At 33.4% G+C, this 27,612-nt stretch overlaps 1 protein-coding gene across 3 annotated transcripts in view; it reads left to right on the plus strand.

Annotated features, from left to right (window-relative positions):
* The window catches only part of NBEAL1 (neurobeachin like 1), a 161,692-nt gene that overhangs the window by 54,492 nt on the left and 79,588 nt on the right, over positions 1 to 27,612 (plus strand). For 2 of the 3 annotated variants that reach the window (XM_059928503.1, XM_059928505.1), the window contains 16 exons: positions 2,328 to 2,414; positions 4,513 to 4,596; positions 7,724 to 7,822; positions 7,912 to 8,492; positions 9,627 to 9,759; positions 10,390 to 10,509; positions 12,196 to 12,499; positions 14,953 to 15,038; positions 18,547 to 18,636; positions 21,810 to 21,978; positions 22,427 to 22,560; positions 23,048 to 23,207; positions 23,314 to 23,416; positions 23,970 to 24,126; positions 25,627 to 25,785; positions 27,241 to 27,400. In XM_059928503.1, the coding sequence (XP_059784486.1) occupies positions 2,328 to 2,414; positions 4,513 to 4,596; positions 7,724 to 7,822; positions 7,912 to 8,492; positions 9,627 to 9,759; positions 10,390 to 10,509; positions 12,196 to 12,499; positions 14,953 to 15,038; positions 18,547 to 18,636; positions 21,810 to 21,978; positions 22,427 to 22,560; positions 23,048 to 23,207; positions 23,314 to 23,416; positions 23,970 to 24,126; positions 25,627 to 25,785; positions 27,241 to 27,400 (2,626 nt within the window). The remainder of the gene's footprint in view (positions 1 to 2,327; positions 2,415 to 4,512; positions 4,597 to 7,723; positions 7,823 to 7,911; positions 8,493 to 9,626; positions 9,760 to 10,389; positions 10,510 to 12,195; positions 12,500 to 14,952; positions 15,039 to 18,546; positions 18,637 to 21,809; positions 21,979 to 22,426; positions 22,561 to 23,047; positions 23,208 to 23,313; positions 23,417 to 23,969; positions 24,127 to 25,626; positions 25,786 to 27,240; positions 27,401 to 27,612) is intronic. The other variant, XM_059928504.1, reaches the window with a different exon arrangement.

Below are 27,612 nucleotides of genomic sequence, written 5' to 3' on the forward strand. Positions count from 1 at the left end.
AGTGACCTTGAGCAAGTTTCTTTTCATTTTTTTAAAAATAGGTATTTATTTAACTTCTAGAACAATACACAATCAGTATAGAGATTTTGGAGGAAAAAAGCATAAAAATATTTTTTTGCAAAGCATATATATAGTATTTAGAATGTTGCAAAATATACATAATATTTCCGTATATATTTTTAATGTGGATGTATTTTCCTTTACAAAATTGGAATACTACTGAATATTTTTTTATTCTGCTTTTAATTGTGTTATATCATGAGTCTTTCCATATGCCATCATATATTTTTCAGAAGATTGCTTTTAATGACTACAAGTATTTCAACCTAGCAGTTCTCAAAGTATGGGATCCCCAAGATCATTTTAGGGAGTCTGCAAAGTCTAATCTTAACAAAATTTCTTTTTGAAGTTAATTTTCTTCTTAAACTGTAACCAAAACAACATTATAAAAGTCTGAACACAAAAGCAGATAGGAGAGTTCATCTGTCTTCTCTTAAGTCAGACATTTAAAGAGATTTGCAAAAATGTAAAAGCAGTGCCATCCTCACTAAGGTATATTTTGGAAAATATAGTTATTTTTCATAAACATGTTATTTATATAAACTTGTAATGGATTTGTTATTGTTATTTTTTGAATAAATAAATATTTTTTAAATGCCTTGATTTTAATTTCTGATATGGTAAATATTGATCGATGTAACCCACATAAATAAAATTTCAGTTCATTGGGGTTCTCAGTAATTTTTTAAAGAGTGTTAAGGGGTCTTCAGACCAGAGAATTTGAGGATTTCTCTTTCAACCTATGGATGAACCATAATTTATTAATGTATTCTATTATGTTGATATTTGACTGGTTTCTAATTTTTTGCTGTTGTAAACAGAATTTAAGTGAGCATTTCTTTTCCAAAATCTTAGTGTCAATTTCTGACTGTTTCTTTGAGTAGATTCCTAGAAATACAATTACTGATTTAAAGAGTAAGAACTTTTTAAGAGAATCTTGATATGGATTGCTTTCTGGAAAGACTTTACTTATTTTTACTTTCATCAGTTTTGAGCAGTCCTGTGTTATTGCACCTAGATAATATGGAATATTACTATCTTAAAATCTTTGCTGATAATAATAATACCAGTTTTCATTTATTTAGCCCTTGTTGTATGCCAGTTTCTAGGCTAATAACCTAACATGGATTATCTCATTTAATCTGCATGCCAATTTCATGATATATTATTCTTTTCATTTCTGAGAAAACAAACTCGGAGAATTTAAGTAGTTTTCCTTAAAACCAGACAGCTAATAAGTAGCAGAACCAAGATTCAAATCCAGGTTTCTGATTCCAAAGCCTGTATTGCGTACACTAATCTATTTTTAGGTTTAGCTTTACTTATGCTCTTGCATAGCTTACTATTATCCATTTTATTTTATACTGCATTATTTCAGCACATTACTGGATTTTTGTTTTCAATTTCTGAAATGATAGTAGTTCCTAAGAAGAACTTCCTTCTTAGGATGCTCTTGATAAACACCTTTATAAATCTAATTTTCTCTCCCTTTTCACTCTCATTTGAATTATTTTCCTCTTTACCCAAACTGTGACTGAGATCTTTTGGGATGCTGAGTTTTATTTATGTAAGCCAAACTACTTGATTCTTTCATTTCTTTCAGAAAAGTGCAGTCTCAATGTATGTCAGAGGTAATCCTAGTCCATCTTTCTAGTGTACAAACTAATATAAATTATGCTCAAGTCTTGATAATTTTGGAGAATACTGTTAACAAAATTTTTAACAAAATGTGTGGTCAGATAAATTTGGGAAATACTACACACTGACTTCCCTTGTCAAAGTACACATTAGCATATTCAAGACTCTGAGAAGCATTTCCAGAAAGACCCCTTTTTAAAGTTAGTTTAATAGCATTTCACACACCTACGTGGCTGCAGAACCCTTACTATACATTATTTACTACAGTATCTTTAGTCTGTCTTAATAGCAGTTTCCTTCTCTTCTATGAGTCATTCCCTGCTGATTCTTTAAGAATTCAGGAATATTAACTAAGTATTCCTAATAATTATTTAATTATTGCTGTTGTTTCTTATTTTGGTAACTTTGAGTTTCAGAGAGAAATAAATGATAATTAATTACATAGTATATGAACTAATGTTAGTAGTCCAAAAAGTGGACAGTTGATTGTCATTTTAAGAGTGGTATACTTCATGAGTGGATTCTTGGATTTATTTCGGGAGATATGGAAATCCATTTAAGCTTCACTTCTGCTTATAGGTAACAATTTAATGTTCTTTCTCCATTATTCTTGTCTCTGTTTTTAACAGCTATTTTTAAATGCTAACAGTAAGGTGGCAGACAAGAACGAGAAAGACCTTGCCAACAAATTACTGACAGAAATGAATGAGGACCAGGTATCTACAAAGCCTGCATCTTGTTTCAGCTGAAGTCCAAAATCAGTCAATGGGAGCACCTATTCCTGTACTTTTCTTCTTATGTTTTAAAGTATACAAACATTATCTAATTCTAATCTTCATTAATTATTTTTGAAAATTGTTTAAAAATTTAAAAATAAATGCTTTCATCTAAAAGATAAATATATTGAAATCTTGGTGAGGGATATAAATGATCGACAGGATTCCATCTATGTATTTGTGTCTTCTTTTCAGTTTGAGGAAATATAAAGTACAGGAATGGAATCCCAATATCAGTGCTGTCCACCTAGTGATGACTCCATATTTTGGGGGCTTCTTTTTCTAAGCATTGTGGTGTATTGGGACCTTAGGGCTTTGTTTGTGAATATGTTTGATCAGTTTTAATATCTTGATTCTTTGCCTCTTGTTGACAAATGATTATTATAATTCAATGGACAACCCAAATCTTGGAGGAAGGGAAGAAGATGACGAGCTCTTTGAGTCTTAATTTAGCATAAAATTTAACTTTTTTCTTTTCTAAAAATTCACCTTTGCACGGGTATAAGGCAGAAATATACAATTTATCTTGCTTTTCACAATACATTAGGCAATTTAGATTGGAAAAAGCTACCTATAAAAATTACTTTGTTATTTGTCTTTCCCAGAATGTTTGTGAGAGAGCTTACGTGATATCTTTTATTAGCATATTATTAGCATTATCTTAATGTCCAGGTGTATAAATAGAGCTGTGGTATAAAAAGAGACATGATAATCTATTATCTTCTCTTCTGGATATGAAATATCAATTACAGACTACCGTTCTGGATTTCCATATAAGTGTTAGTCCCTCTTAAAGTCTTCTTATATAGATTTGTAAAATGTTATAATCTCTTAGAGGTTGACAATGAGTGTTCCTGATTATAGGTACTGTGATGCCTAGTCCTCTTCGATAAAGTCGAGAAAAAAATCTTAGTTGTATGATATTCTGTATACAGAATGTTTAATGCATATGATAATGTTTATTACACATGTAATATGTTCATTTTATGTAATAATGTTAATAAACAAACAACATCAACAGAAACCAAGATACCAGCTTAAATAACTTGCCTGAAAATGATAGAGCTTAGCTCACAATGACAAAGATCTAATCAGTCCCCCTTTACTCAGATCATTTTTAGTGGGAGGCAGAGAGGAAAATTCTATTTGTGGGGTAACAAGCTTCAAGTCATAGTAATATATTACCAAAAGCAGATTTTGGGGACTGGTAATTTTTACAACTTTCTAGTCCTCACACTATGCTTTCATGGTTGACTAAGTCTGATGATATAACATTCACATTCAGTTTTTTTACATTGTTGATGTTCTATTTTGTTTTTGTTTCTTTTGCTATGAATGTACTGCCCTGAAATTTAACACATCTCTTCTTTATGATGAAGCTTAAACAGAAATAGACAAAATGGAGCTGGTATTTATTTTTTCTTACAACTTCTGGCATTAAAGCTTGCCTTCTCAAAAACATGACAGTGCTTATAGATACATATTTCATTTTCTGTTCTGCCTCAAATTTCTGCATTTCATATAAAAATAGATGTATGTTATTGTTTGCAAGTGTGATTGATTGATATATGCACATACCATTTCATTTATAACACAGGGTTTGGAAACTATATAGATAAGACTGTTTTAGACATCTTATTATACATGCTGATGAAATTTTAACCTAGGAAGTTTCAAGTGTATTTTTGAAGGAAAATTAAAACGTACAAGAATTTCCCATGATAGCCCTCCCTCCCTTCCTCTTGAGATTGTCCATTACTTTTTAATAGCATGTTTAAGCTTGGTGGGTTTTTTCCCCCCCAAAGCATTTTAATATAATGAGTGAATGTAACCTTTTTCTTCTTGACATATGGCTTATTTTCTGTCAAGTATGTAAATTTTCTTACAGGTTTTAGTGTTTCAGAGATCCATTTCATTGGAAGAGGAATGTATTGCATGTTAAATATTTTTTTGAGGTTTTCAGAAGAAAGGCTTCCTAACTGAATACAAATCTTGAACACATTTGTTAATTTCTTACCTTTTTTTCCTCCTCTGGTAGGTGTTTCAGGCACAGTTGGATTGTTTGGCCGTATCAACCATTCAGGCTTTGACAGCCGTAATGAACAAATCTCCAGCTGCTAAGGTAAAACATATGTCCTCAAGCTCTCAAATGTTATCGTAGATATACGTGTTTTCACTATATAATTCCCAAAGTAATGTATGAAAGTATAAAATACATATGGTTTCACTCATGAAATAATTTACAAAATATCTCATCTTTGTATAGGAATCACTTTGCTGATAATTTAAAAGACAGATGCCTATGGGCAGTACTTTGGGATTATTTAAAGCATTGATGACTGACTGCAAGCTCTAGGGATTTACAGCATCAGTCAACGAATGGGAAGAGAGCACTGGTGTTGAAATGTTGAAAGGATCATTTTAAGTGATTATTTGATTAGCGCATTTAAAGAATTAAATTTTATATCATAATTTTTCTTCGTTAATAAAATAATCACTCTTTCACTATTTGGTCAGTTTATGACCATCTAGTATATGAAAAATTTTCACATGTGAACAGCCCTGTCAATTTGGGACTTGTTTTTCCAGATGGCCTTGGAAATTCTGCTTCTTTGTTTGTAGTCACTGACCCTCAGGATTTTCTTTCCCTTCTCATTCACTACCACTGACTCTGCCCTGCAGTCCACTTATGCTGATTCTGTGCTAGTAGTTTTCCCACTGAGTACTTTTAAGGATTAGTGACATCATCTGTGTAAAATGGTAAGCAGAGTGCCAGGCACAAGGTAAGTGCTTAATAAGTATGTGTCTATAATTATTTTTACCATTTTACCTTCTTATCCACCACTTCTAATATATTTCATTTAGTACCAGAAATAAATGAATTATTCCTTGTTCCCTAAGCCATGCTTTCAGTTGTATTTCTTACTTTCCATTGGTTTTTGTTAGGAGACTGACTTTCCCTATAAATGTTGCTATATATAACTCGTGGTTAAATTCCTGCTGAATAGGCTTTTACAACTATTACAGGCTGGCATGGGAATCTAATCTTCATTTATAATAGTTACTTAAGGAAAAAATTATTTTAAGTTCTAAGTAATTGGTTTATGAGTATAATGGGTTGCCTATACTGTATTATGAAATTCAAACCTGAAATGATGTCCAGGTCTTTTTTAAATATAATTTTTTAAATGATGTTATGCGTTGCATGGCTTAAAATTCGAAAGATTATTTTTTAAAATGCCTTTTGAAAAAAGATTTTTTTCCTATCCTTGGCCCACAGTCAACTAATACCCCTTCCTAGAGACAACTAGTCATACTTGTTTAAATCTTTTGATTTTATGATGAGTGTATATATTTTTGCCTAACTTACTGGACCAATTTAGTATTGCTAGGTTTTTTGTGTTCTTTACATTTTACATTATGGCTTTTGGTGCCCACTAGTCCAAGTGTGACTTAGAGCTTATTAAATTGAACTTCGTGCTCCAGATAATTTAGGCCATTTAGATATTGGGTTGGCCAGAAGGTTCGTTCGTTTTTTTCCCGTACGATGGCTCTAGTAGCACTTAGTTGTCTTTAACTTCATTTGAAACAGTTTTGCTAGATGGTATGTGACACCTGTCGTATCAGCATGCATTTTAAAAAGGACTTAACAAAATTGGTGAATTTTTGTATAGCCATTTTAATATTGAACATGGAAGAACAAAAGCAACATTTTTGGCATATTATGCTTTATTATTTCAAGAAAGGTAAAAATGCAGCTGAAATGCAAAAAAAAGATTTGTGCAGTGTATGGAGAAGGTGCTGTGACTGATCGAACATGTCAAAAGTGGTTTGCGAAGTTTCGTGCTGGAGATTTCTTGCTGGATGATGCTCCACGGACGGGTAGACCAGTTGAAGTTGATAGTGATCAAATGGAGACATTAATTGAGAACAATCAACGTTATACGCGGGAGATAGCCGACATACTCAAAGTATCCAAATCAAGTGTTGAAAACCATTTGCACCAGCTTGGTTATGTGAATCGCTTTGATGTTTGAGCTCCACATAAGTTAAGCGAAAAAACCTTCTTGACCGTATTCCCGCATGCGATTCTCTACTTAAACGTAATGAAAACGTTCCATTTTAAAAACAAATTGTGACGGGCGATGAAAAGTGGATACTGTACAATAATGTGGAATGGAAGAGATCGTGGGGCAAGCAAAATGAACCACCACCAACCACCCCAAAGGCCGGTCTTCATCCAAAGAAGGTGATGTTGTGTATATGGTGGGATTGGAAGGGAGTCCTCTATTACGAGCTCCTTCCGGAAAACCAAACGATTAATTCCAACAAGTACTGCTCCCAGTTAGACCAACTGAAAGCAGCACCTGACAAAAAAACGTCTGGAATTAGTCAACAGAAAATGCATAATCTTCCATCAGGATAACGCAAGGCCGCATGTTTCTTTGATGACCAGGCAAAAACTGTTACAGCTTGGCTGGGAGGTTCTGATTCATTCGCCGTATTCACCAGACATTGCACCTTCGGATTTCCATTTATTTAGGTCTTTACAAAATTCTCTTAATGGAAAAAATTTCAATTCCCCAGAAGACTGTAAAAGGCACTTGGAAGAGTTCTTTAATCAAAAAGATAAAAATTTTGGGAAGATGGAATTATGAAGTTGCGTGAAAAATGGCAAAAGGTAGTGGAACAAAAGGGTGAATACGTTGTTCAGTAAAGTTCTTGGTGAAAATGAAAAATGTGTCTTTTATTTTTACTTAAAAACCGAAGGCACTTTCTGGCCAACTCAATACAAAGAGCAGAGAGAAAACCGTACCCAGTTTTTTTGGCCACTACTCAAAATTGCCAGGAGTCTTTAATCTAGTTCTTTGAGGCTACTGACTCCTTTATTCCTAAAGTCTCCTCACTTTTTCTCCATTTTTGTTTTGATTTCAAGTAATATTGTACTAATAACAAATCAAGTGAAGAAAGTAAAGGGATCTGCAAGTAGTATAACAATTTTATAATACACAGTCTTTGCTAATTCCGTTTGTTTTACATTTTGGTATTTTATTGTAGCATTGTATTCCAAAAGGTATATGGAATCTATTTAAGATGAAGACATCTGACTTAAGAAAACAGAAATATTGAACTCATAATCTTTTTAATATTGTTAATTAACTTAAATGGGTATTATTCAACATTTTTAATATTCTAACAAATTCAGTCTTTGAAAATCTGCTTTGATGTATTGATTTCTCCTCCCTTAGGAAGTATTTAAGGAAAGAATTGGTTATACACATATGTTTGAAGTATTAAAATCAATGGGTCAGCCACCACTGGAACTTCTTAAAGAACTTATGAATATGGTGAGTTTTTTTAGCTTTATTAGAAGAAGTTCCATTATCTTTGTATCAAAGATGGTAACTAACCTTTTGTCTCTTATGTTGCTTTACAGGCTGTAGAGGGTGATCACACTTCAGTTGGAATTTTGGGCATTAGTAATGTCCAGCCTCTCTTGCTTCTTATCCAGTGGCTTCCAGAGCTAGAATCCCATGACCTGCAAATCTTCATCTCTGATTGGCTGAAAAGAATTTGTTGTATTAATAGGCAGAGTCGAACTACTTGTGTCAATGCAAACATGGGAATTAGAATCACTGAAACCCTTAATTCCCATTCTTCCCTCCATCGAACTTGTGCTGAGAACTTGATTGCACTCCATGGTTCATTGGGGAGTCAGTCAGTGAGCTCAGAAGAAATCCGTCAACTGCTAAGATTGTTGAGAGTGGATGAATCTGAGTACATTCACCCCTATACCACTCTTGTAACTCGAGCAATCCTGACAATGGCCCGAAAACAAAGTCTAGAGAGTGCACTGCAGTATTTTAATTTGTCACATAGTATGGCAGGAATTTCTGTGCCTTCCATACAGAAATGGCCAGGGTCTGCCTTTTCTTTCAATGCTTGGTTTTGCTTAGATCAGGATCAGTTGACTCTTGGCAATGCTAACAAAGGAGGAAAAAGAAAACAATTATACAGGTACTAGTACAAGTTATGGAATATAAGTGAATACTGTCATAATATATGCTGTGATTCTTAAACAGGAAAACGTTTTTCTAAGCATCTATTTTTTTTTTTCCTCGAATACTGTTTTTTTTTTAAACTTTTATTTTATTTTATTTTATTTATTTATTTATGGCTGTGTTGGGTCTTCGTTTCTGCGCGCGGGCTTTCTCTAGTTGCAGCGAGTGGGGGCTACTCTTCATTGTGGTGCACGGGCTTCTCATTGCAGTGGCTTCTCTCGTTGCAGAGCACGGGCTCTAGGCACGCAGGCTTCAGTAGCTGTGGCACGCGGGCTCAGTAGTTGTGGCTCGCGGGCTCTAGAGCGCAGGCTTAGTAGTTGTGGTGCACGGGCTGAGTTGCTCCGTGGCATGTGGGATCTTCCCAGACCAGGACTCAAACCCGTGTCCCCTGCATTGGCAGGCGGATTCTTAACCATTGCGCCACCAGGGAAGTTCTAAGCATCTACTTTTTAAGTGTACAACAATTTATCTGAAGCCTCTCCTCCTTAGGGTGTACACAGTTTAATTATAAGTGCTTTGTTGCTTTCATAATAATAGTTGTATATCTCAGATATTTTGCTAGTTAAGTTCTGAAACTAATTTGGAAACAAAGTTCCTTCTTAAAATTATTGTATAAGTGGAGGAGAAAGGAATAGTAAACTTGAAAATGAATGGTGATTTCTCTGTTCTATTGAGGATGCTACTATATATTTATATGAAGGACCAGAAAAACCTATGTGTTTCCAAACTTAGTTACTTCAGTAACTAATACATTTTAATATGCCTTGTGATTTTTTAAGACTTTATTCATTCTTTCTGAATCTTATTTGGAAGAATTTTGAAGATTTGAAAGTTTATAGTTTTGCTAGAGTTTGCTAATGGCATTCTGTGTATAAGGCTACCTTTTATAATATACTAAACTGCTATGCCCAAAAAAGATTTAAAAATCAACTTTCAGGCAAGGTGGGATTGATGGTGTATGGCAATAGAATGTAAGCCACAGTGTGTTTGGTAAAGATATTCATGGTGAAGTTATGGTTTTTGTGTGCCCCAGTGATGATGAAACTGTACAACTGACTTCAAAAGTTCTGATAATACGTACTTTTGTTAGCTTTTTTACAGGAAGTGGCATGGGTTTTGAAGCTTTTATTACCCATTCAGGTATGTTGGTTGTGGCAGTGTGCACGAAAAGAGAATATGCAACAGTTATGCTTCCTGACCACAGTTTCTGTGATTCCCTCTGGGTAAGGCTTTAAGGCATCACATCTAACTTCTGGGTTCTTTCCTTTTAAAAAAACACATGTTTGGTGTGTGTACATCAGGTGTTATCACCTGCTTGTTGAGAGTTGATTAATTTTATGTTAAAGTTCTATTCATGTTGAAGTTTACCTATAAAGGAGTTAGTACCATTTATCATAATTTCAGTGCTAATCATTTTTCTGCTAAAAAAATTAAATTGAAATGTTATATTTCTTTCAAGTTTTCTAGAATCAAATTTGATTTTGAATTTCAATTTAAAATGAGAGCAGAAATTGTTTAAAAACAATGCATTTCTGTTGCTTCTCTTAAAAAATAAAGTGCTTCTCATTAGAAACATTGATTGATTCTAGAGAACACTTATAGACTTGGAAAATGCAGAAAAGGTACTATGTTACAATTGTGTGTAGATTTTCTAGAATAGTCAGAAGCTCTTTTATAGTACTACAGGCAAAATTGTTACTTTAACAGCATCATTTTAATCAGCGTTTAATTATGCTTAAACTTACTGTTCTACCTTTCACACAAACTAGTTAAATAGTAATACTCTGAAACATTTGTTATTTCAAGGACTTAATGCAATTTTTACTTTTTAAATATATGTTTTACTTTACCAGCACAACATAACCATTGTTCACATGCCTGGAAAAAGGCCCTTTGGTCAGAGCCTTGTATATATCTATGACAATGGACAGCAGAAGGTCTCTGCCCCTCTGAGATTTCCTGCCACGAATGAAGTAAGCACATCTAACCTACTCTTTTTTTTTTTTAAATAAATATTTATTGTATTATTTATTTATTTTCCTTTTTTTTGGGGAGGGTCATGTCGGGTCTTAGTTGCGGCACATGAGATCTTTGTTGAGGCATACAGGATCTTTCCTTACAGCACGTGGGTTCTCTCTAGTTGTGGTGTGCGGGTTTTCTCTCTCTAGTTGTGGCGCGCGCAGGCTCCAGGGCGCGTGGGCTCCAGGGCGTGTGGGCTCTATAGCTTGTGACATGCGGGCTCTCTCATTGAGGCACACCGGCTTAGTTGCCCCATGGCTTGTGGGATCTTAGTTCCCTGACCAGGGTTCGAACCCGCATGCCCTGCATTGTAAGGTGGATTCTTTACCACTGGACCACCAGAGAAGTCCCTAACCTACTCTTTATGGGACCAATTGTTTGCAAACTCTTGAAAATTTTTTCAGTTTAATGTATAAGCTTCTGTTTATTCTAAATATGTGCCTGTAAGTTTTAGTGTTTTCTGCATACTAAGATATAGTAAGTTAATATTTAATTCTGTTAGCCTGTCATCATTAGATGAAGTCAGACAACATATAATAAAGAAAAACAATTCAAGGAAGAAACAAATGTAATTAAAGTCTTAGAAAAATAGACTCATAACAGGAAAGCCAAAGAAATTGAACAGAGCAGGACAAAGGATCATTTAATAAAGCTCTCCAGGTATACCAAATATTTAGATGCACTCTTTTCCATCATCGAATTTTTCATTGATTTTGAAACAATAATGAAGAAACCTTAAATATTTACATTGTAGTTAGGGATAAGATAGAATTTAGAATTTATTTACTGAGGTGATTCTTAAGGAACATTAGTGTAAAAGTTCTTTGAGAATTTTTGGACATTTTTGAAAGGGCCTTTTCTGAAGATAATGGAATGGATTCGATTATTTTCCAAGTCCTTCTAGGATTCCAGTAATTTCTTGTTGCTGTTCATGTCTATGATCACTTCAGGATAATCCGTAATTAGCAGTATTATACTGATGTGTAATTCTCTGCTTATAAATTTTAAGGGAGAAAGGTGGTTTTCTCTACTTTAGAATATAGTAAAGTAAAAAAACTTTTACTAAATATACACTCATTAAAAATTCAAAATTTACAGAAGGATGTAAAGTGAGTTATAAAAGTAATGCAGGGGCTTCCCTGGTGGCGCAGTGGTTGAGAATCTGCCTGCCAATGCAGGGGACATGGGTTCGAGCCCTGGTCTGGGAAGATCCCACATGCCGTGAAGCAACTAGGCCCGTGAGCCACAACTACTGAGCCTGCGCGTCTGGACCCTGTGCTCCGCAACAAGAGAGGCCGCAATAGTGAGTGGCCCGCGTACCGCGATGAAGAGTGGCCCCCGCTTGCCGCAACTAGAGAAAGCCCTCGCACAGAAACGAAGACCCAACACAGCCAAAAATAAAGAAAGAAATAAAAATTTAAAAAAAATAAAAGTAATGCATCCAAATCCCATAGGCCAAATGTAACATCTGTAATGATATCTTATGTATACACACACATGCACACATCATGATCCACTAAAAACAAAACTTTGTTTTACAGTGTATTGCTTAATTTTATGTACTGTTTTATTTTAAATATGAGGATAGAGATTTAATTAAAATGTGTAATTTATTATGTTTGTTTGTTTCTTAATTTTAGCCTTTTATTTCTTGCTGTATTGGTTCAGCTGGGCAAAGAACCACCACTCCTCCACCATCCCAAATCCCAGATCCACCTTTTTCTTCTCCCATTACCCCTCATCGAACATCATTTGGTGGAATTTTGTCCTCAGCTTCCTGGGGAGGAACAATGGAAAAATCAAAGTTGATTACCAAATTGATATCAGCTGGAACACAAGACAGTGAATGGGGGTGTCCCACATCTCTGGAGGGTCAGCTGGGGTCTGTTATCATCTTCTATGAAGCACTGCAACCTCTTCAGGTGAAGGCATTATATTTAGCAGGTGAGCATGTACCATCATACTGCCTAATTAAACTGAAATAGTTTTTTCTGTTGCCTAAATATATTCTGAAGAATATATTTGATCTAAAGAATGTACAGTTGGCCATTGAACAACTCTAGGATTAGGGGTGCCAACCCTTCATGAAGTCAAAAATCCACATATAACTTATGTCGGCCCTCCATATATATGCAGTTCCTTTGTATGCATGGTTCTGCATCTGCAGATTGTGGTACTGTCTATTTACTATTGAAAACAATCCATATATGAGCGGACCCACACAGTTCACCTCATGTTGTTCAAGGGTCGACTATATTTGTTTTAACTGAAACTGAAAGGGAAGAAAAGCCCACCACACATTGTACTTTTACTCCCCTTAGCTTTATTGAGATATTGACATTATAACATATATAAGTTTAAGGTATGCAATGTGCTGATTTGATACATGTATACCCTGCAAAATGATTACTGTAATAAAGTTGGTTAACACCTCCATACCCTCACATAATTACCATTTTTTAATGTGTGTGTTGATAACATTTAAGATTTACTGTCTTCACAACTTTCAATTACATTATACATTATAATTAATTATAGTATACTATACATTTTTTGATATGCATAAAAAAAAACCTTTGAGAAATATTTCAAATATCATCCATAATAGTGCCTGTGTTAGTCTATTAGGACTGCTATAACAAAATACCACAGACTAGATAGCTTAAACACTATTTTCTCAGAATTCTAGAAGCTAGAATTCCAAGATCAAGTTTCCATCAGGCTTGGTCTCTAGTGAATCCTCTATTCCTGGCTTGTCGATGGCTGCCTTCTTGCTCTGTCATGGAATATGTTCTCTGTGTGTATGTGCAGAGAGAGATCTCTGCTCTTTTCCTCTTATAAGGGGCCCTATTGAATTAGGGCCCGACTTTTATGACATCATTTAGCCTTAATTACCCCTTACAGGCCCTATCTCCAAATACAGTCACACTGGGAGTTAGAGCTTCAACATATGAATTTTGAGTGGGCGGGTACACAATTCAATCTATAATACTGCTGGTGCTTTTGACAGATTTTAATACATTGATGAAACAAAATATAAGTTTGTCTTCCTAAGAAGTCACACAACTGATTCTAGAGTCATATGAGTCTTATTCAAAACTTGTCATTTTTATAATTTATATATTAATATATCTGAAGAATTCATGAAGGCATTAGAATTAGGAGTTCTTGGATAAAATTACAAGTTTTTGTTTTTGTTTTTTCTTTTTCATTTGGCTCTGATTTTAAAGATACACACTGGTTGTTATTGGATCATAACTATTTTCAAAATTCAGGAGTTAAGCCTATAAGTAGTTATGTATATTAACTCTGCAGATTAGCTTATTATTTGTCAGAATGTCTTTTTTTAGATTACATGGAGTTTTGAGGTGAATGTCTCTGTCCACACTTAAAAAGTTTGTATTAGAACCTTGTCGTTACTTTAAAACTCACCAAAGTATTTGAAGTTGACCCTTAATCTAAATAAATTCCAAGTTAATAATAAGTCATTTAGTGTAGTCATTATAGCTATATAGTTTGGATTTTGCTCTTAACAATTTTCCTACTTAAAATTCTACTCTTATAAATAGTAATTATTTGTTATGTATTATTCATAATGATTATTTTTAATGGCTACATAATATTTCATTAGATTCGTAATGCATGATTTACTTAGGTTGTTTATAATTTTTAATATTGTTATAAACTTCAAACATTAAATATGATGAACTATTGTACCAATGTTTTTTTTTTTTTTTGTATTTTGATGGATTTGCTTATGATAAGTTCCCAGGGTAAATATTCAAAGGGTGTGAATATTTTTATAGCTCTCAATACATGTTACCTACTCAGTTTTCATAAAGGATATACCAATTGACAGTGCCTACCAGTAACACATAAATATACCCAACTCACTACAGCCTCATTAAGATGGAATGGTAAATACTGTTTCCTCCATTTTTTTATGTAAAATGGAACCTTGCTTTAATTTGTAGTTTTTTTTGTTTTTTTTTTTTTTTAGTAAAGTCAAGAGTTTTTTCCTACTCATTAGCTGTTCCATTTCTGTGATATCTATTCACATTATTGATTGGTTGTTTTGCTGTTTTATCTTACAAATTTGAATTGTTTTATATTTGATAAATGTATAAACTTTGTTATGTTTTATATTAGTTTTTAATGCTATATAAAATTTCCTTTCTGTAGTAGAGATTGATCTACCCCCTCTCCGAACTTTACTAGGTGTTAGACGAATTGGATGTGATATAAAAATAAAGTACATTTTGGCTAATGTGTTTTAACTGTGTTATATGAGAAGCTTGAAACAGCTTAATTAAAAAATTTTTTCTGATTACACAGACCTGAGGAGGCCATATATATTCAATGATATGTGTGTGTATGTGTGTATAAATAATTTTCAGGTCCAAACTGTTTAAGCCCTTGGAAATTTCAAGAGTCTGACATGGCTGACCTGCCTGGTAACGTCCTTCTTCACTACACTGCAAAGGTCAGAGTAAATGCATGGACTGTCCATCTAGCTGTAACTATGCTGTGAACTAAAATTCCATTTTTATTCCTTTTGTCATTTCAGTGGGTAATTGAGAAGAAGGGGCTTGAATTACTGTTAAAAAATTATTAATTTTCAAAAGATGAGAAGCAGTAAAAATTAATATGCAGTTCTCAACTATGGTTCAAGTGTTATCATTATGTCATCCCAGCCGTATGAATGGAAATGGTTGTAGTGGGAATTTGTACTAACGAATCAACTTCAGTAAATGAAATTGTTTAAATGTATTCTCCTTTTTTGGAAGGAGAGATGAAACAGAATTGTGCTCAACTTTTTCTTTGTTTATTTTTTAATTTTTTGGCTGCACGGCTTGTGGGATCTTAGTTCCCTGACCAGGGAATGAACCTGGGCCCTCGGCAGTGAGAGTGCAGAGTTCTAACCACTGGACTGCCAGGGAATTCCCTGTTTATTTTTAAAATGTGGTTAACAAGAAAACAAAAGAAATGTTTACATCAGAAGGAGAAGAAAAGCTACCTATATGCATACCATGCCCAGTGCTTTTTCCTTCAAGAAAAGTCGTTTATCTAGTGAAAGTAATTGAGGTTAGCAAGGGCTGAGGGAAAGGAGATCAAAGGTAGAACTGGGAGGAAGAAAAGGGAGAAGTGGCATAAACAACAATATTAATTGCCTTCATTATATTAATGTTACTTTAACCCAGAAGTTGCTTCTGTTGTGTGATATTATACATCATAGACCTACATCATTTCCCCCCTAGTTTAACCAGCTAGTACATGGTCATAATTTATTGCTTTGAATGCTTGTTTATGTGTAACCTAATAAAATGTACTTGTCAGGTGGTATTTCCCCTTACCTTTTTATTTTGATTAATTTCAAACCTAGAGAGAAGTTGAAAGAATGGTAAAGTGAAATCCTGTGTACTCTTTACCTAAATTCACCAGTTACTAACATTTTGCTGCACTTGGTCTTCATCTATCTCAAATCATTTGTGAAAGCAGATTGACATAGACAATCTGCAATCAAGACACTTTACTCCTAAACTTTACAACATAATCATTAACCTACCTGAGAAAATGATCAATAATTCATGTCCTTTACAACCCATGTTCAAATTATCCCAGTTTTCCCCAAAATATTTGTTTAGCCTTTTAAAAATTTAATCTTGGATCCATTTGAACATTGCATTGGTTATAATCTCTCTTGAGTCTCTTATTTTTTATTTGTTTGCTTTTTATAATACTTTTTCCCAAAGATATACATGTTTGTTTACCAAACTAGATTTTAAGTTATTTCCTGGCAGGGACTGTCTCTCTTTTTTTTTTCCCCCAGGGACTATCTCTTATACTTATTTTCATTACAACTATTCTGTATAGCTGGATAGGAAATAATTGGACTTAATCTCACTAATTGGTGACATGTCTAGACATGTGATGACTAACTGAGTCTTTTTGGCATATCCTTTTTTCAAAGTAACTTTGATTTTAATAATATTAAGGTTGAATTCTTACTTTTGGAAGTAAAAATTCTGTAATTTTTAAAATAGCTATTTTTCCTCACAAAACCCGATATGACAGATATATACAGTAAAACAGTTTATTGGAGGAACATTTCTTTAAAATGGTAACATATCATGATACAAGAACTCTGTGGTTAAATAACGTTGAGGGAATGTTGCATTCTGTATATCCTTCTTGGAGATGGATCATACACTTGAAAAATTCTGCTTATAAAGAAACTAGTTCACATTTGTTTTATCCTACTTTTTCACCAGTTATTTGAACATAGAACACATTTTGATTTTCATTTCACTTATTAACAAGTGGTAGTTTGGGAAAAGCTACTCCAGGGAATTTTAGCAGTCAACAGTTTTTCATCTTTGTACTTATTTGTAGGAGGTGTTTAACCATCAATTTAAAATTTTTTGAGTGTTCTCTTTGTGCCAAGAGTTGTCTGAACTTTTAGGATACAAAGATGAATAAGTTAAAACCTCTGGCTTTAGGAAGCTTACAATCTAAAGTCAAATAAATGTGTAAAAAATAAGTGCAATATAATTTTATAAGCATTTTTCTTTTTAGCTACCATTTATTCGGTGTTTACAATGTATTAAGCACTATGCTAAATGTTTCACATATACTGTTTCACTTAATCTTTACAAAAGCTCTGAGGGTTATATGGTACTCTTTGTATCTTTTCTAAGCTCTAGTTTTCTGAGGCTGAGGAAAGATAAGTAACTTGCCTAGCCTCATAATTCTAGTGAATGCCTAACCTGTTTAATGCGTATCCTTAACCACTATACAGTATTTTTTTGTGTTGGAATTATATACAGAATACAGTGTGGGTACAAAGGAAGAGTGGTTGGTCCTTCCAGGAGGATAGAATATCATAGAAAAGATGGTTTGATTTGTGTTTTAAAAGGCAGAGTAAAGGGAGGGATGTGCAGTGAGCAACACCTACAAAGGCATAGAATGTAAAGCTGGATTCTGTGTGTATTTGGATATAGGTCATTGAGTGGGAGCAGTTGGCCAAAAATGAAGTTAGAGGGCCAAGTGGAGGCCAGATCATAGCAAACCTCTTATGCCAGGCTAAATAGTAGGCAATGGATAGGATTTTAAGAAGAGTGATATGATCAGGTTTGCATTTTAGAAAAAGGTCTTGAGCTACAGTGTCAAAGTTGGATTGGAGAGAGAGACTGGAGGCAGTCATACCATAGGGAGATTACTGTGTTTGGACAGGTCATAGATACATAGTACCAAACTAAGGTAGTAATAGGAGAAAGACTTTTCTGTCTCGGAGACTAATATAGTTTACATTGAGTTAAATGTAAACTCAGTTTACATTTACTTTATTAAATCAATTTTTCTCAGTTGCCTTAAGAGAAAAGCAACAACCACATCATCTGTGCTAAAATTTGTAGGTTTCTTTGTTTTCTTTTGGACTGGGGATTAGATTCAAAGATGTTTCATTATCTGCCAGTTCACAGGTTACATGTGAGGTTCCCTGCTTTATAAACCTTTATGGAAGTTAACAAATAACTTTAATAATTTCTAGAGTTGCAGACAAAGCTCTTAATTTGAATATAACTAAAATTGTCAGTCAGTAATATAAGGGAAAATAGTGTCTTATGCCTGTGGTTTGATTGTTGTACTGTGATATAATTTTCTGTACTAATGGGACTAAAACATTGAATTTTTTTAAAAGTCAAAAATCTGTTTGCATATATTGGTTTAGAATAGCAGGAATTTTAAACTATGTGATTGGTAAATGGTAAGTTCTAGCTAATGCTTATCTGTTAGATGACAAGCAGCGGTGACCTGCATTCTTTTAAAAGACAATCAGAGAATAGTAATACTAAACTTAATATTGTAGGCATCTTATCATTGACTATACTATATACCTTTTAAAATTATGGTGAAATGTTCCATATATAGTTAAAGTTATGTTTTGTCTTCATTGTGCTTAGCTGTTTGCCATATTTTTCTTTTATTTTTAGGCCTGCAAAAATTCAATCTGTCTTGATTTATCTACTAATTGTTTGCATGGAAGGTTAACAGGAAACAAAGTAGTAAACTGGGACATTAAGGTAAGTTAATGATGAATGATGGGCAACATATTATTTAAGTTTACTGATCCTTTAAAAACTTTTGTCTTTTGAGCACCACCAGGTTGATCTGAATAAGTCCTGTTTAAAATGTTTGCAGATACACAGTTTGAAGGATAAATAAATAAGTAGTTGAATGACTATTTGTTTGTAATGTAGTTATCTTTTTAAACTATGCCATGAGCTTAGCAGTTTTCATAAGAAAAATATGCTGCCCTCGTTAATAGCTCCACTTTTAAGGTATTTAATCCTTAAAACTATGTAACAGATTTCAACCCCTCAGAGACTTCATTGATTATCCCTTTTCTCCTATATCACATACTTCTTCCTGTCTAGTCTCCTGTCCATCAGCTTTAAACAAACTTAGATCTTTCCTCTCTGAGGTTAAAGATGAGTAATTTTTCCTCTTTTTCATAACCCCGTCTAGCCATTATATCTTGTCTGCCTTTTTCATGTGCCTCATATTTATGTCTTAGCTGGATGTAATGTCTTTGCTTCTATCTAAAGGCCTCTACTTATTTCCCAAGACGGAGTTAACTATTCTTGTCATGAGTACCTATAGAAGTTTCTATTATTTCACTTATCATGGTGAATAGTTAACTGTTTGCTTGCTTGATTCTCCAGTAGTCCTTAAGAACTTCAAAGGAGGGAACACTGCTTTTTCCCCCAGTGCCTGGCACAGGGATACATAATAACATTGTTGACTGAGTGATTAAACTAGTTAAGATTATTTGGGCTAATGTGAAAGTCAGAGATATCCTATTTCTAAAATATAGGATTTCCTTAAAAGATATATTAAATAGAAATTATAGCCTAAGTAAAATAAAAATAAATATAAAAGATAGTTATACTGGAACTTGCTGATAAATCAGCAAAAAAAATGACAACAACAAAAAAACTTTTGTCTTCTAGTCATTTAATACCAATGAAATATGCTTATTGTTTCAATGAACAGAAATCATTAGGATAATTCTTCTATGTAAAAATGAATCCATCAGTTTGTATTAATCTCATGTTATTCATGTGGTATAAAGCTTTTTTCTGTTTAACTTTGAGGTAAGCAACACTTATTCTTACCTGTTAACATAGTAAGATTTATGACTTGTTTGCCAATTTGTAGGTTTTTTTAATTTGAATTTTACTATATTTATTTATTTGTATACAGCAGGTTCTTATTAGTCATCCATTTTATACACATCAGTGTATACATGTCAATCCCAATCTCCCAGTTCATCCCACCCCCCCACACACCGCCCCCACCCGCTTTCTCCCCCTTGGTGTCCATACGTTTGTTCTCTACATCTGTGTCTCTATTTCTGCCTTGCAAACCAGTTCATCTGTACCATTTTTCTAGATTCCACATATATGTGTTAACATACGATATTTGTTTTTCTTTTTCTGACTTACTTCACTCTATATGACAGTCTCTAGGTCCATCCACGTCTCTACAGAAGACCCAATTTTGTTCCTTGTTATGGCTGAGTAATATTCCATTGTGTATATGTACCACATCTTCTTTATCCATTCGTCTGTCGATGGGGATTTAGGTTGCTTCCATGACCTGGCTGTTGTAAATAGTGCTGCAATGAACACTGGGGTGCATGTGTCTTTTTGAATTATGGTTTTCTCTGGGTATATGCCTAGTAGTGGGATTGCTGCGTCATATGGTAATTCTATTTTTAGTTTTTTAAGGACCCTCCATACTGTTCTCCATAGTGTCTGTATCAATTTACATTCCCACCAACAGTGCAAGAGGGTTCCCTTTTCTCCACACCCTCTCCAGCATTTGTTGCTTGTAGATTTTCTGATGATGCCCATTCTAACCGGTGTGAGATAATACCTCATTGCAGTTTTGTTTTGTGTTTCTCTAATAATTAGTGATGGTGAGCAGCTTTTCATGTGCCTCTTGGCCATCTGTATGTCTTCTTTGGAGAAATGTCTATTTAGGTCTTCTGCCCATTTTTTGATTGGGTTGTTTGTTTTTTTAATATTGAGCTGCATGATCTGTTTATGTATTTTGGAGATTAATCCTTTGTCAGTTGAGATAAGGACACTTATTCTTACCTGTTAACATAGTAAGATTTATGACGTGTTTGCCAATTCATAAGTTAACTTTTGATGTCATGTATAAGATTGGTTTTATAAGGCTAGTTTTATGGATTACTTATATAGAGAAAGCTGATTGTGTCATACATTATACTTGAAAATCAAAGCAGTCTTTGTTGCCTTGAGATATAGATATGTAGAAATCAAAAAGGAACAGAATTATCAAGAAAAAGACTATTGCTTTTTTATACTGCAGCAAAACCAAAGCCAAAAAAAGTTAAATGAAATGACAACTGGGAAAAAAACACTTCCCATCCAAAATTCTAGTTTACTTATTGTAAAAAGCCCTTAAAAATCAATATGAAAAACAGGCAAAGACTATGAAGAGGTTGTTTACAGACTTAAGGTACGTAAACATGGCAGTTCAGAACATTTTAGCAGTTAATAATAGCTAATCTTATATAGCACCCATTGTATGTCAGGCACTAAGCACTTTTCATGCATTAGCTTATCTCGTCCTTGTAACAACTTTACAAAGTGGGAATTAATATTATCCTCATCTTACAGATGAAGAAACTGAGGATGGGGAAACTAGTAACTTGTCTAAGATACTGAATATATTTTGTTAAGTTATCCAGAATAGTCACTTTGAACTTCGGTTGAAGCCACTCACTCCACCTTTTTTGTAAACTTAAAGTAGAGGAGTCAGTCATATTTGTACTGCAAATACATTCTTTTTTTTCATGACTTGTTCTCCTGTTTGTTATGACTAATTGCCTTGTGACAGTTGTTACCTCGTATATCACTAGTGTTACGTTATGAAGTCTACTTACGGGGTCATGTTTAGATTGCCAATGTTAGGAATTCGTAAACTTTGGAAAACAAAGGTGTATTAAAATGGTCTGGCCTTGTCTCTTGAGTATTGATTTTGGTGACCCTTGAGGCTGCTCTTTAAAGCATATGCCCGTACAAGGGTTCCTTTAGCTTAGACCATCATATACTTTGCTTAAAGGTTTAGCAAATTATAACCTCATACATGCTGTGTAGGTATTAAATGAGAAAATTGCCTGTGTTTTATAAGATTAAAAAATTGTAGTTTCCTCTTTCAGGACAGCATAAACTGCATAGGTGGATTAAATGTACTCTTTCCTCTAATGGAACAAATCAGCCACTTTGGTGAAGGACAGATTCCTGAGGGATTGAATGAAAGCACAGTTTCTGAATTGATAACACCTGTAGAAGGAGATTGGGTGGTATTGAACTCCACAAAGGCATCAGGTATTAAGCTGAAATTAACATGAACTAGTCATTGAGAAACTTGAGAATTGAAAGATAGATTGAAATGTCTTGCTACCATGATGAAGAAACTTAACCATTTGTAGCTGAAGTAGTCCATTCCTAATTTTACTAATGGAGTTCAGAAAGTTCATAATACTTCAGTCAAAACACTTAAGATGTTGATTAGACTCTTGACTATCTTTAGTTTGTACTGTTAGCAGAAATCGGACAACATTGTTAAATTTATGGTAGAGAAAATATTTACATGTTCATATAAGTATATAATATGCAGTCACTGATTTCTCTGATATTTATGCTCTGCATGTGACCTTTGGATGCAAATTCCTGAACCAAATGCCTTGTTACAATATGCATATGATATAGAACATGTGATACAAAAGTGATTAGCATAATTATGATAATTAATGATATGTTCACAATTCCACAGAGTCAAGACTAGAGAGAAATTTAATTGCAACATTTATCTTGATTGTGAAACACTTTATTCAAAAACATCCTATTAACCAGGACAATCTTATTCACTCCCATGGAATTGCCATTCTTGGTGCCTTACTTCAGAAGGTGAGCTAGTCTAAGGTTATGTAGATGTGACTGATGATTGTAATTACCAGGTAGTGTTGAGGTTTTTTTCTTTCCAATAAATAAATATATATATATATATATATATTTTTTTTTTATTAAATATATTTTAAAAATTACACTATTATAGCTTAAGTTGTATTAGTGGATATAATTTATTTCACAAGCAGCTTTTTAAAACTTGAATCACCTTTTACAAGAACTACTTATCTTACATAACAGTGTATAATCTTTGATGTAAGGACCTTGTGTGTTAACTTTGGTATTTGGGATATTTCATCATTTAAAGACACTATTTTAGGAATGTGTTCCAGAGTTACATCAGAAAAAATAATGTTTAAATTGTTTATATTTTTCTAACCAAGATTTTTATATTTAGTAGATGTTCTGAATTAATCATTTCAAATTATAGCTTAATGACAGTTATTTAAACTGAACTTTACAGAACCCTCTTCTATTTGGATTTCAGGTGCCAAGCACCTTGATGGATGTTAATGTATTGATGGCAATTCAATTACTCATTGAACAGGTATCATTAGAGAAAAATATGCAGCTCCTGCAACAAATGTATCAGTATTTACTCTTTGACTTCCGTATTTGGAACCGTGGAGATTTTCCCTTTCGAATTGGTGAGAGCAGGCTGTTGGATAAATTTTATAGTTGTTTTAGAAATGTATTACTGCTTATGTGACTTTATTTTAGGTGTATAATTTAAGAGTGAACTTTCTATTTTAGGTCACATACAGTATCTTTCCACCATCGTCAAGGACAGCAGGAGAGTTTTCCGAAAGAAGTATGGTGTACAGTTTCTCCTAGATACACTTAGGATTTATTATGGGTATGATATCCTTACTCCTTCTCAGTTTGATATTGTTTCTGTTACTTGATTGGAACATCTAGATTGTTTATTTTCCAGCAATTCTAATACCTTTAACTTCAGAGAGCCAGGATGTTGTGGAGGTTAAAATGATGAATAGTGGATCACATACACTGGGTTTGAATATTATGTTTCATTAATTGTCTAGCCATAGGCAACTTCTCAATTTTTCTGTGTTAAAGTTTTCTGCTTTGTGAGATAATAAAACTGTATGACTTCCTATGGTTGTTGTGAGGATTAAATTAAATGAATTAATAATGTGTAAAGCACTTAGAACTGTGTCTGCTACATAGTATTGCATAAATATAAGCTGTTTAAACAATTTATATCTTTGTCATTGCAACTCCTAACTTCAAAAGGTTTTCCTTAAAAAGAAAAAGAAGCCAAAGATGCTAAGAATTCTATTAATTACATGGAAACATCTTCTTTTAAACTATGAAATCTTTTATATATAAAAGTACAAAAATATAAAAATAAAAAATTTCAATTCTTGCCCATTTACTTTCTCTTTCAGGAGTGATTGTAAATATAGTGAGCTGTCTCTAGATGATATTCGAACAATAAGGACTTCTTTGTATGGACTAATTAAATATTTCCTGTGCAAAGGCGGAACTCATGAAGAGATACAAAGTATTATGGGTTATGTATCTGCTATCAATGAAGAAGAACAGGTATTATGCTCTGGATAAATCTTATTACTTTTTAATAATTAAGTTGCTATATCATCTTCTTTTAAACTTACATGTAATATAACATTTTAAGAGTAAAATGTTTATAGTGTCACATATAATATTATTAAGCAGTTAAAGAAGTAAATTTTATCTCCTAAGTGAAAGTTTAATAAAATAAATGGCAGTATAATAAAATATTTATTTTCTAGCTAATAGTAAAATATTAGCTAGAAAACAGTATGTGGAAAAACTTGTTCTGGCAATTCTGAAATCTGTTTTCATAGGCCACATGATGTATATTTAACTATTATCAAAGTTACTAGGCACATTTCTAACATGAATTTTAATATAGGTTCATAAAAATTTTGCATAAAGAGTAAATTATAAATGTATTCCTATTTTTAAATACTTCTACGTACACGATTCATTTTTACCTCAGAACTACCCTTTAAGACAGTGGTTCTCAATGTATGGATCCACTTACCTGGGAATTTTTTAGAAATGCAAATATTTGGCCAAATCAAGCCCTCCAGATGATTCTGATGCATGGTACAATTTGACCACTGATACAAAATATACAGACCAGGAATTACTCTTCCCATGTGCACATTTGGAAATATATGTTCAGGGAGATTAGGTGACTTAAAAAGTTGCACAGCTGATATACCTGGAAAAATAACCCAGATGTATTTACTGCTCTTTCTGTGCTCTTTCGGTATACCACTCTCAACACCAAATCTGAGCATCCTTAATTTATGTTGACTCAAATATTTTGCCCTCTATCATGATATATGCATTGTGTACTCAGTGGTTATATGACTTCATAATTGGTATTATATAGAAGAGTTAACTTAAGCTATTTCCTTATAAGGTTGAACTACTTCAAAAGCTGCTCATATTTAGAATAATGAATAATCATCTTATTTCATGATAGCTGTATTGTCACCTGCTATGATTCATTGCCAATGATATTTTCTTGGTCAATTTAGTCAAACAATTATTTACTGAATACTTTTATTATACATATACATAGAGTAATACTAGATAGTGTAGGTATTTAATGATGAAAGAATTATCATTCTTATTTTTAGCCTAATGGAGGCAGGGATAGGCAAGAAGTGTTTATAAATAATTATGAAACAAAAAAGAGTATGATAATATCTATAAGAGAAATATGAAGTCCCATGAGGTTTTCACTGGAGAGTGTTACAAGTTGAGGAGACTAGGAACGGCTTTATGGAAGAGATGGCTTTTCATATGGACCAAGAAGAATAGGAATGGTTCAGCAGGTGAATGTGAGTAGTGAGAGGATATACAAAAGGAAATGGAATAAGCCAAAAGCCTAATGGAGGAAAGGCAAGGAGGGTTCAGAAGACATCAAATAATCCAGTTAAGCTAGAACATGAGGGTATAGAGGACTTAAATAACTATTTGTGGTTTATGACTTTGTTTATGCTTCCATATATGAGTGTGGTTGTTTGTGTTGCTTAATTTTAAAAGCTTTTTGGAATTTTGGACATACTGTTCGGTCTCCTACGTACCAGCCCAACTAGAGGTCAACTTTTCTTACTGCTGTTTGAACCAGGAAATGCTGACATACTTTATGCCTTGCTCTTAAATCAGAAATACTCTGACAGACTAAGAGAAATCATTTTTAAGGTACAAACATGTCTTAAGAGTCTTTATATTTGGGGACATTTGTGGGTGTATGCATTTACATGGAACATATCCATTCTATGAATGTAAATTCTTCTTTTCATGTCTACTTCCATCTAATTTTAAATTGTTCAGTTTGTTTTGATGTATATTTATCATGTTTTTGTTGTTTATGTATTTTAAAACTAATTATATTGTAATCTTATCAATAATTTCAGTGGAAAATCTACTCTGCCATACCAACGTAGAACCTCTTATCCCCCTTTTGACTTACAGTGGGTCTATGTGGCAGATCATACTAAGCTTATTTAGCATCCACTGTTTATCAGGCACTAAACCCTTTTTATATATTAGTTTACGTAGTCCTTGCAGCAACTTTATGAAGTGGATATTATTATTCCCCTCATTTTACAGATGAAGAAACTGAGGCAGAGAAATTAATAACTTGTTAAAGGATGTAGGACATATTTTATTTAGCTATCCAAAATATCCCAAACTTTGAACTTTGGCTGAAGCAGCCCACTCCACCTTTTCGGTTAACTAAAATTAAAGAAGGCAGTCATATTTCTACTGCAAATACATTTTTTTTCATGATTTATTCTCCTGTTTGTTATGCCAAATTGCCTGTGACATTTGTTTCCCCTTACATCATTAGTATGACATTATAAAGTCTACTTGTGGGGTCATATTTGGATTGCCTATGTTTGGAATTCCTAAACTTTGGAAACAAAAGTGCATTAAAAGTGGTCCTACATAGTCTCTCTTGGATATTGGTTATGGTGACCCCTGAGGCTACTCTTTAAAGCATCTGCCCACACAGGGTTCCTATATGGAGATTTAATGTTATTTCTTCAAAAATGGCCTTGCAGGGGTTGTTCATAATATTATTTTGCCAAGATTACCCTTTCCATATAGGCTTTCAGTATCTCACTTTGTCAAAGATTGACCTAACTCCAAGAAATACGGGGTTACTAATTCATTCTTCCATCTTAGCAGATGGATGGGTTGCTTCACAAAGTATTTCCTCGTTGTTGAAAATTATTTTGACAACTGTCACATAAATAGATTACTAGATTGATCTAGAAGTATCTTTGTTTTCTTTCAGAACACACCTTTGTTCCTCTTGCAAGCTACAGGATTTGTTTCCATCTACACCGTAGCCATTAAAAGAAAATTTTAAATTATTCCTTTCATCTACCAAGAAATTTATGTAAACTAGGGTTTTAAACATATTAATTATTCAAATGCAGTTGCATTTCATTCCAGTTCATTTTTAAATTTATTTTTTAATGATAGCAAGATAATGGAGTGTTCTTCCCTATTTAGTGCTATTTTTTTAATACTTGAGGAATAAAATGATGCTTCAGAAACATTGTACACTAATATTTATTCGATATTAACCTAAGTGACAATTGTTCTTAGTTCTCTATATTGAGAATATATTACTGTTGTGACCAGGTTATGGAACAGATGTTGAAATGCACGAACGTTTATGAACGAAGTAAACAACGTATTCGACTTAGAGAAGTTGGCTACTCAGGATTAGGGCTCCTTCTTAATGAAGCACCTGTTAATACTTCTCTCATTAAAAGTCTCACCAATCAAATTATAAATACAGGTATGACTAAGGCTAAAATATTGATACATTTAAGAAATGTTCTTCATAGTCATGTAATTCTATTTGATGGCTCTGAATTTTTTTTTCTTCTGAAATTCTTCTTTTTCCCTCTTTCCTCAGGTTGCTTTTAAAATTACCTATTACTTGATTCAGCAGGGCTTTTCTTGGGTACTGTTTCAAATGTACCTTTGTTGTTTTTGTCTCCCCAGAGC

This window comes from Balaenoptera ricei, chromosome 7 (assembly GCF_028023285.1).
Source record: "Balaenoptera ricei isolate mBalRic1 chromosome 7, mBalRic1.hap2, whole genome shotgun sequence".
In the NCBI taxonomy this organism is placed as follows: domain Eukaryota; kingdom Metazoa; phylum Chordata; class Mammalia; order Artiodactyla; family Balaenopteridae; genus Balaenoptera; species Balaenoptera ricei.